At 42.3% G+C, this 11357-nt stretch overlaps 1 protein-coding gene across 1 annotated transcript in view; it reads right to left on the reverse strand.

Moving 5' to 3' along the window:
* Positions 1–11154, reverse strand: part of PEX1 (peroxisomal biogenesis factor 1) — a 72146-nt gene extending 60992 nt beyond the window's left edge. The window contains exons 1-3 of the mRNA XM_043462583.1: positions 10926–11154; positions 6117–6260; positions 4898–4981 (exon numbers count right to left, since the gene is read on the reverse strand). Of these exons, the coding sequence (XP_043318518.1) occupies positions 4898–4981; positions 6117–6260; positions 10926–11051 (354 nt within the window). The 5' untranslated portion in view covers positions 11052–11154. The remainder of the gene's footprint in view (positions 1–4897; positions 4982–6116; positions 6261–10925) is intronic.
* Between the last annotated feature and the right edge of the window lie 203 nt (positions 11155–11357).

The raw sequence follows: 11357 nt of genomic DNA on the forward strand, positions 1-11357 counted from the left end.
TTGTCTGAGGAGGCTTTATAAGAGTTGCGGAAAGAAGAGAAGCAAAAATGAAAGGAGAAAGGGAAAGACAGCCTCAACTGAATGCAGAGTTCCAGAAAACAGCCAAGAGAGGTAAGAAGGCCTTCCTAAACAAACAGTGCAAAGAAATAGGGGAAAACAATAGAATGGGAAAGACTAGAGATCTCTTCAAGAAAACTGGAGATATCAAAGGGAACATTTCCTGCAAGGATGGGCACAGTAAAGGACAGAAAGGGGAAGGACCTAACAGGAGCAAAAGAGATTAAGACATTAAGACAAGGTGGCAAGAATACACAGAAGAACAAAACAAAACAGTTTTTAATGACACAGATAACCAGGATGGTGTGCTCACTCACCTAGAGTCTGACATCCTGGAGTGTGAAGTCAAGTGGGCCTTAGGAAACGTTACTACCAACAAAGCGAGGGGAGGTGATGGAATTCCAGCTGAGCTATTCCAAATCCTAAAAAATGATGCTGTGAAAGTGCTGCACTCAATATGTCAGCAAATGTGGAAAATTCAGCAGCGCCCATAGGACTGGAAAAGGTCAGTTTTCATTCCAACCCCAAAGAAAGGCAATGCTGAAGAATGTTCAAATCACTGTACAATTGCCCTCATTTCACATGCTAGTAAGGTTATGGTCACAATACTTCAAGCGTAGGCTTCAACAGTACGTGAACTGAGAACTTCCAGGTGTACAAGATGGGTTTAGAAAAGGCAGAGGAACCACAGATCAAATTGCCAACATTCGTTGAATCATAGAGAAAGCAAGGGAATTCCAGAAAAAAACCTACTTTTGCTTCATTAACTAGGGCTTCCCTGGTGGCTCAGATGGTAAAGAATCTGCCTGCAATGCGGGAGACCTGGGTTTGATCTCTGGGTTGGGAAGATCCCCTGGAGAAGAGAACGGCTACCCACTCCAGTATTTTGGTTTGGAGAATTCCTTGGAGTTGCAAAGAGTCAGACACCACTGAGCAACCTTCACTTTGTTCACTTTGATTAACTATGTTAAAGCCTTTGACTGTGTAGATCACAACAAACTGGAAAATTCTTAGAGACGGGAATACCAGACCACCTCACCTGCCTCCTGAGAAACCTGTAATGTAGGTCAAGAAGTAATTGGAACTGGACATGGAACAATGGAGTGGTTAAACACTGGGACAGGAGTATGCCAAGGCCGTGTACTGTCACCCTGCCTATTTGACTTATTCACAGAGTGCAGATGTGCTGTGCTTAGTCACTCGGCTGTTTCCCACTTAGTGACCCCATGGACTGAGCCCGCCAGGCTCCTCTGTCCTGGGGATTCTCCAGGCAAGAGAAGTGGTGTGGGTTGCCATGCCCTCCTCAGGTCATCTTCCCAACCCAGGAATTGAACCCAGGTCTTCTGTACTGCAGGCGGATTCTTTACTGGCTGAGTCACCAGGAAAGCCCAAGAATACTGAAGTGGGTAGCCTATCCCTTTTCCAGGGGACCGTCCCGATGCAGTAATCAAACCAGGGTTTCCTACATTGCAGCTGAGCTACAAGCTTAGCTACCAGGGTAGCCCTATATGCAGAGTACATCATGCAAAATGTTGAACTGAATGAATCACAAGCTGGAATCAAGATTGCTGGAAGAAATATCAAGAACCTCAGAGTATGTAGATGATATTGCTTTAATTGCAGCAAGTTAGGGTGAAAAAGGTGGTTTAAAACTCAACATTACAAAAACTTAAGGTCATGACATCCAGTCCCATCAGTTCACGGCAAGTAGAAGGGGGAAAAGTGGAAGCAGTGACAGATTTTATTTTCTTGGGCTCCAAAATCACTGCAGATGGTGACTGCAGTCATGAAATTAAAAGATGCTTGTTCTTTGGAAGGAAAGCTATGACAAAACTAGACAACATAGTGAAAAGCAGTGACATCACTTTGCTGCAAAGGTCAGTATAGTCAAAACTATGGTTTTTCCAGGAGTCATGTATGGATGTGAGAGTTGGGCCATAAAGAACGCTGGGCACTAAAGAATTTATGCTTTTGAATTGTGGTGCTGGAGAAGACTCTTGAGAGTCCCTTAAGACTGCAGGAGATCAAACCAGTCAAGCCTAAAGGAAATTAACCCTGAATATTTATTGGAAAGACCAATGCTGAACCTCCAATGCTTTGGCCACCTGATGCAAAGAGCCGACTCACTGGAAAAGACCCTGATGCTAGGAAAGATTAAAGCCAAAAGGAGAAGGGGGCAGCAGAGAATGAGATGGTTAGACACCATCACTGACTCAGACAAGAATTTGAGCAAACTCCAGGAGACAGTGAGACAGGGAAGTCTTGTGTGCTGCAGTCTGCGGGGTTTGCGAAGAGTCGGACATGACTTAGCGACTGAACAGCAACAACGTGATAAAAACTCTTTCAAAAGTGGGTACTGAGAGAACAAAGCTCAATATAATAGAAGCCTTTTATGACAAACCCACAGCCAATGTAACACTGAACGGTGAAAAGCCAAAAGCATTCCTGCTAAAATCTGGGACAAAACAAGGATGCCCACTCACCACTTTTCTTCACCATAATATTGGAAGTCCTAGCCACAGCAATCAGACAGAAAAAGAAATAGAAGGTATTCAGACTGGAAGGGAAGAGGTCGAATTGTCATTATATGCAATGCATCCCTGCTCAGTCACTTCAGCTGTGTGCAGCTCTTTGTGACCTTATGGACTGTAGTCCTCCAGGCTCGTCTGGCCATGGGCTTCTCCGGGCAAGACATTTAGGACATTTAGGTTGCCACTTCCTCCTCCAGGGGATCTTCCTGACCCTGGGATCGAACCTAGTCTCCTGCATCTCCTGTATTGCAGGCAGATGCTTTATCACCAGGGAAGCCCATGTGCAGATGACATGATACTGTATACAGAACACCCTAAGGTCTCCATACAAAAACTACTAGATCTAATAAATGAACTCAGCAAAGTAGCAGCATGCAAGATTAACACTCAAAAATCAGTTGCATTTGTTTTATACTAACAGTGAAGTATCAGAAAGGAAATGTAAGAACACAATACTTTTAAACCTGGACCAAAATAAAAGTACCTAGGAATAAACCTGACGAAGGAAGTGAAAGACTTAGATGCTGAGAACTATAAAATATTAATATAGGAAATTCAAGAGAATTCAAAGACATGGAAAGACATCCCATGCTCTTGGGCTGGAAGAGTATTGTTAAATGGCAATACCACCCAAAACGATCTAAAACTTAATGCAATCCGTGCCAAATTACTCATGACATTTTTCACAGAACTGGAACAAGTAATCCAAAAATTTACATGGAACCATAAAGACCCAGAAGTGACAAAGCAATCCTGAGGGGAAAAAAACAAAGCAGAAGACGTAAGTCTCTCAGATTTCAGACAATACTACCATAAACAAAACAATGTGTGTTGGTACAAAAACCAACATATGGATCAATGGAACAGAAATATAAACCCACACACCTATGGCCAATTAATCGTCAACAAGAATATAAGAAAATCAAATGGGAGAAAGTCTCTTCAGCAAGTGGTGCTAGGAAAATTGGACAGCTGCATGTAAATCAATGAAGTCAGAATACACCCTCACACCATGCACAAAAATAAACTCAAAATGGCTTAAAGACGGAAACACAAAATATGACATCATGAAACTCCTAAAAGAGAATACAGGCAAAGCATTCTCTAACATAAATTGTACCAATGTTTTATTAGGTCAGTCTCCCAAGGCAATAGAAATAAAAACAAAATAAACAAATGGGACTTAATCAAACTTACAAACTTTTGCACAGGGGGAGGAAAAAAAAGGAAGGATGAAAAGACAACCTAAGGAATGGGAGAAAATATCTGCAAAATGATATAACTGACAAGGGCTTAATCTCAAAAATATATAAACTGCTCATACAATTCAAAAAAACAAACAGCCAATCAAAATAAAAAAGGGGGGGGGGCAGAAGACCTAAGTAGACATTTATCCAAAACAGACATACAGATGGCCAGTAGGTACATGAAACAATGTTCAACATCACTAATTATTAGAGAAACCAAAAACAAAACTACAATGAGGTATCACTCCACCCCAGTCAGAATGGCCATCATTAAAAAGTCTACAAATAACAAGTGCTGGAGCGGGTTTGGAGAAGAGGAAACCCTCCTACACTGTTGGGAGGAATGTAAGCTGGTGCAGCCACCATGAAAAACAGCATGGACTTCCCCCAGAAAACTAAAAATAGAACTACCATATGATCCAGCAGTCCCACTCCTGGGTATATATCCAGACAAAACTATAATTCAGAAAGATACACGCACCCCTGTGCTCAGAGCAGCACAATTCACAATGGCCAAGATGCGGAAACAGCCTGAATGTCCATCAATCCACACACAGCGGAATGCTACTAACAATACATACTAACTATGCCATCTGCAGCAACACGGACACAACTAGCTATTGTGATACGAAGTGAAGGAAACCAGAGAGACAAACACCACAAGATGTCATTTACATGTGGAATCTAAAATATGCCACTAAATGAACATAGGCAGAAAACAAACACAGGCTCACGGAGAGAAAAGACCTGTGGTTGCTCAAGGGGCTGGGGAGGGAAGGGCAGGACTGGAATCTGGGACTAACAGATGCAAACTATTAGGTACAGAATGGATAATAACAAGGTCCTAGTGTATGGCACAGGGGACTGTATCCAATCTCCTAGGGTAAATCACAATGGAAGGGAAACAAAAAGATGTATATATGTGTATCACTGAGCCGCTTTGCTGCAGAGCGGAAATCAGCATGGCACTGTAAATAACTACACTCAAAAAACATCAAAGACACTGATGTTCTGAAGTAGTTTAACCTTCAACTTGGACAGTTCTCATTGTGTTCTCTTTACCAGTATCTCCCAATCATCTGCTGACAGGGGTTCCACCTCAACTTGCTGGCAAGACACCACATGGGAACAAGGCTTGAGAAACACCTGGAAAAAAAATTAAAGTATAAAACCACCATTAAAAGACTTTTTTATATCCCTGGAAAATAGGGACTTCTCTCCTTTAGCTCTGTAGTTAAGTGTGTGTGTCATCCTTTATTTGACAAATATTTATTAAGCTCTTATTCTTAGGTAGGTGTTGACATATTCAACATTTTAGAAAAAAAATTTCACAACTATAAAATACAGGAAAATACATCCTAGTGCAATACACATTTGAAAAAATAATATAAACACAACCATTTAAAGAAAAGAAATGTAAGTTAAAAAAGAGAAGAAAAACAATGATGTCATCAAGTCATGGCTTGATCTAGTATATAAATACTATTGTTTCTAGATGTTTTGCAACTTAGTTTCATAACTAAACGTCAAGCCATGGTGCTTCTGGAAAAGTTAGTAACACACTGAAATAGAGATCAGAACCAATCATTTAGAATTATTCAGAAGTATAATCACTCATAGCTAAAAATATAGTGAAACAAATACTCTGTCCTTCCAGTCTACAGACACACAGGAATGTTAGTGTCTCTCAAGAATCTGGAATCCACTCACTCCCTCTATTTCCACTTCTATGGGCATTTCTGGGGATTAGAGGAGTAAAATCCAAAGCCACCGAGGAGTAAATGCTCCTTCTTGCTTTTGTGGGCTGGGGCAGAATTTCCCCAAGCGTCTTGCCCGCTCCTCAGTTATTTCCCTCAGCACCTCCCATGTACACCACTTGAAAGGTGTGACTCTGAGAAGGTACAAAGCTAGAAGCTAGTAAACATAAACTGGTGAATAAGATAAAGTGGAGACAGACACGAGTCCGTAAGCTTTGGAGTCTACAATCTAAGCACAGTAAGTAAAACTGAATAATTCATAAAGAATAACTGAACAAATTAAGGAACCTGGGAACTGAATACAATAAAAGGTAGAACAGAAAATCAACTAGAGAGTATGGGGGATTATTAGACAATGCCTTAACAGAGCATATGACCAATACTATACAACTTGAATATCTTAGACTGGTTATAGTAGCACACAAGTTAGGTGAACTCTTACCTCCCTAAAACATACATCTGAACTTTTCTTTCTTTTGCTATGTAACATTAAAAAGGTCATTGTCATCACACTTTGTGCTTACCTGTTCCCCATTTGAGAGTCCAAGTTTCTGACCAACTTGTCTGTTAATTTCAGCCACATTTTCACCTTCATCACTAAAATGTCTGCTTTCCACCCAGCTCAAGAATGCAGGCTGGTGACCCCAGGCTACTTCTATAGCTTGATTCTATTTAGTCAAGAAATAAGAAATGGGGGAGAAAGGTTTTGAAAGTTTTTATATGGTTCTCTGGATTCACAGAAAAGATAAACTACCAACTGCAACCCACATGTACAAAAAGAGCTCTATAGATAGTTGATAGCTCTCTGTGATCACCTTCATCACAGCATTTAAAAAGCTGTGATCATTTCCAGTACCTAATGGTGATGATACTATGGGTGACACCAATACCCTTATATCCTTATGATGGCAGGATAAATTGATTCAACCACTCCAGAGTTCACAATGGCAACAGGCAGCCAGTAAACTTAGATAGCCTTTGACCTTATTTACTTACTTAGGATTAATGATTCAAGGAAAAAAACTATACCAGAACACATCTCTGCAGTTATTTTCTATAATTATGAAAACTTAGGGCTATCTTTATATGTCTAGCAATATGGGAATAAGCTATAAATTTATTATTTTAGTAAAGAATAAGTCAATAAGTAGAAAGATAATCAATAAAAAGCATTAGCTTTTATTTATTAGATGAGTAATAAATGCACATGGTAAAAGCACAAAAAGTATAAAGACATAAAATGTGAGGGCTGGTTCTTATGCCCGAGATAATCACTGCTAATAGCTTCTTTTATGCATTCTAGAAATTTTATGTTATTCAGCTTAAGTAATTTTAAGTCTTGAACTATGGAAACATATTTATAAGTAAAAAAAAGCAAAGTATAAAATTTATTCTCATTAATAGCAATTATATAAATTATTAATAGAAATTATATAAAATATGTAAGTATGTCTCAGGGTTAAAAGCCATTTTTTTAAAGCCATTTTCTATGATTAAAAAATTACAAACTTATTACAGAAACCTTAGAAAATACATAAACCTTGGAAAATGTATAAAAGGAATGACTGATACTCCCATGAGAATATCAACCATGTGAAATAATTTGGTCTTTTCTGGCTAATCCTTTTTTCTATGCACAAGTTAACTGTTGTATTACGGTTATGATTTAGTAATCCTTTTCCCCCACTTATCCTTGTTATTGTACATATTTTCACATACAGATCATTTTAAATAAAAAGTAAGAGTTTCACGAATAGCCATGAACACTTAACATCTCAGGAAGTTTCAGTACTGTTGTGCTGTGCTAAGCTGCTTCAGCCGTGTCCAACTCTCTGCAACCCCACGGACTGTAGCTCTTCTGTCCAAGGGATTTTCCAGGCAAGAATACTGGAATGGGTAGTCATTTCCTCCTCCAGGGGATCTTCCCCACCCAGGGATTGAACCCATGTCTCCTGAATTGGCAGGCAGATTCTTTACCACTTAGCCACCTGGGAAGCCAGGTGAGTTATAGATGAGGGCAAATTAACTGCATGGAAATGGACTGGCTAATTCTCTTACACATTAAAGTACAGAAATGACCTAAATACCGATGGCCTCTTTCACTATAAACATTGTATGATTCTGGAATAGTGGGTCTTGACTCGGTGCATCCAAGAAGCCTTAAATACTTTTATTAATAAAACTACAGATGCCTGAAGCCCACTCCTCAAGATTCTAATTCAGCAGGTCCATCCAAGAACCAAAATATCTATTTTTAAAGTGTTTAGGAACATATTAAATACAATGAACACTGCTGCATTAAAACATGAAAGTGGTTGAGAGTAAACGCTGAGTTCTCATCACAAGGGAAACATTTTTTCCCCTTTTCTATAATTTTGTATCTATAGGAGATGACGGATGTTCACTAAACATTTTGATAATCATTTCATGATGCAAGTCAAACCACTGTGCCGTACACTTTAAACTGACACAGGGAGACTCCCCTGTGGTCCAGCGGCTAAGACCCTGCACACCCATACAGGGGCCCAGGTCCGATCCCTGGTTGGGGAACAAGATCCTGCAAGTCGCAACAAAGATCAAAGGTCAAAAAGAGCATCAACGAAAGACCCGGCATGGCCAAATAAATAAATATTAGAAAAGAAACTTATACACAGCTGTGTGTCAATTATATCTCAATAAAACTGAAAGGGGGAAAAAAAGGTTAAGTCTGATACAGTTCAGAAAATCATTCTAACTTTTTTTCCATTATAGTATCACCTGTATTATGTATTCAATGCTTCAGCTGACGTAAAATAACTCAACCTATTAACTCCCAATTCATGAACTTCTCCCTTAATAATTATTTATGGGGGCTTCCCTGGTGGTCCAGTAGTTAAGAATCCACACGCCAATGCAGGGGACACGGGTTCCATCCCCAGCCCGGGTAGACATCAGGTGCTGTGGGGCAACTAAGCCCACGTGCCCTAGAGCCTGTGCTCCACGAGGAGGGGAGAGCAGCCACCCGGATGCCAAGTCCTCGCTCCACAACGAAGAGCAGCCCCCACTGGCCACAACCCCACGTGCGGCGATGAGGACCCAGCACAGCCAAAAATAAATAAAAAAATTTAAAACTCATTTATGCCCTCTAACTCAATAATTTCTGAAAGCCTATTTTAACCAGAAAATAAAACAACATTTTATTATACATTACACAAAGATATGCTTTTAACTTTTTCTTAAAATATAGTATCATTTTCAATGTCTTAAAAACTGAATGCACCAGTGAACAATTATGGCAAACTTATGACAGAACGCTAATCAATACCTCTAAAAAATGACAATTACCAGGCTTCCCTGGTGGTTCAGCTAGTAAGAATCCACCTGCAATGCAGGAGACTTGGGTTTGATCCCTGGGTTGGGAAGATGCCCTGGAAAAGGGAAAGGCTACCCACTCCAGTATTCTGGCTTGGAGAATTCCATGGACCCCATAATCCATGGGGTGGCAAAGAGTTGGACATGACTGAGCAACTTTCAAAAAAAAAAAATGACAATTACCTTTTAATAAAATAAAACACTCATAAGACTGTAAGAAAATATCAGTATACAAAACTACCAGTGTGTGCGGCCTCGATCTCTGTTAAAAATAAGAGATTTGAAATAAACGAAGATTTGAAACAAAACTGGAAGATTTGATCCAAACTGTTAACATTTGTTATCTCTAGGTTTGGGAGTTATGGGTAGCTTTTATTCTCTTCTTTATAGTTTTCCATGCTTTCCAAATTTTCTACATAATGTATTACTTTTATAATTAGGGAGAAGAGTTGGCCTGGTCTTCTGACACAGGCTAGATAGAAACAACAGTTTGTTCCAAGGTGAAAGGGGTTTAGGTTTCAGAAAGATATCCATGAATTAATTCTTACAAATACTTATCAAAGGCTCAAAATTTAAAACAAAGATGAAGACCATTAAACCTAATACAGCACCCACAATCTAGGAGCAAATTAGTTACCGTAAGGAAGCACTCCTATAAGCTCAGCAGGTGAGGAGTGTTTCCAATAAAGTCTGGAGGTGATGATTTAAATTTCCATCAGAGCTGACTGAGTACGGGGCGGCAGGATCTACCTAGGACTTGGTGACAAAACTAACTCACCTCCTGCCATGAAGGATAGCTCATCAGAGCCTAGAGACTGTCTGTGGCTCATATGTTCTGTAACTCTTCGCCATCCCATGGAATGTAGCCCGCCAGGTTCCTCTGTTCTGGAATTCTCCAGGCAAGAATACTGGACTGGGTTGCCATTTTCTCCTTCAGGGGATCTTCCCCACCCAGGAATCGAACCGGCGTCTCTTACATCCCCTACATTGGTCCAAGGCTTCTTTACCACTAGCTGTCACCTGGGAGGCCCCAAAAGACTCTCTATTGTAAAAGCAATAATGGCAGGATCTACTGAAATTAACATGCTTTGAAAGACTGGGGGAAAACAATCTAGGAAAGTAATTACAGGGAAGTAGCTAAAATGGAGAGGTGGGATATTTAAAATTATTGCAAACTCCTAAATATTTCCTGCAAGGATTAGCCCATGGTGGGTACTATGCATCCAGGATTTTCAAAGATTGCAACTATTCTGTCTTTTTGTCCTCACAGCACACTCAAACTCTTAGACCAGGTGCCTCTGTTTTATAATTACGAAACTAGGGATGTGGTTAGAACTATGAACTACCACAATCACAATGTCCAGAGGGCAACTGCCTGCAGAGGTCCAAGTATGCATAATCCCACTGCACGTTCCGGGCACACCTCGGAGGTATTCTGAGCCGCGGAGACGCAGCGAGAACCTTCATCTTAATAAACTATCTCGCTCGCGACTCAGTCTCTATTAATTTACAGGGACTCCTGGGCCACAGCCAGGCAGGCGCACCTGGAAATCACTGGCAGGAAAAACGTTTTTTACGAAAGAAAAAAAACAAAACCCGCAAAGACAAACTCGACTTCTCCAAAGCTTTTCCAACCTGGAGTGAGGAACAGGGGAACTCAGAGGTAGAATTACCAGGATGTGTGAAAGCCCAGTTTCACCCAGTGAAGACCTGGAACACGTACGGCAAGTTAACGCAAAGGCCTGGGGCTGCACCCGACGTGGCAGGGCTGCAAAGACCGCCCGGACCGGCCCTGCTCCGGAGCGGCCCACGGTCTCGCCGCTGAACAGGTCGGCGGCGCGGGGAGAGCAGCCCGCGTCCCGCCGTCGGGAGACGCCCGAGCGGCCGCTGCGGCCCGAAAAGGCCCGGGTTCCGGGCGACCGCAGGCGGCCCCCCAGGAGTCCCGTGTCCGGGCTGGGGAGTCCGTGAGGCGGGCGCGTTACCTGGAGCAAGTGCAGCTGGGCCACTAGGCGCCGCGGCAAGTGAAGGAAGCAGTCGCGCGTGTTGGTGAAGGCCACGGTCACGGCCGCCCCGCCACCAGAACCCGCCAGCCGACCGCCTCCCCACATCCTCCGCAAGCGAGGACCCCCCGGAGGCCCACCCCAGCGAACGCGGGCTAACTGCGGGCCGAGCGCGTCCGGGCCAGATACGCTCGGTCGGCCCCGCCCCCAGGTCCCGCCCCTCGCGCCCGCCGCGCCGCTGCAGCCGGAGCGGCAAGCACGCCCACGCCGGCTCGGCGGGCCTCTCCGCCGCGGCGCTGGAGGGCGGCAGCTCGCTCGCCGACTACTTGCTCACAGGAAACGATGGCCAACCCTGTCGACCCGTCAGCCAATCTCGGCGCGCCTTGACCCATCCCTCTCTCTTATTGGATAATC

The sequence above is a fragment of the Cervus canadensis genome, chromosome 3 (genome assembly GCF_019320065.1).
Source record: "Cervus canadensis isolate Bull #8, Minnesota chromosome 3, ASM1932006v1, whole genome shotgun sequence".
Lineage (NCBI taxonomy): Eukaryota > Metazoa > Chordata > Mammalia > Artiodactyla > Cervidae > Cervus > Cervus canadensis.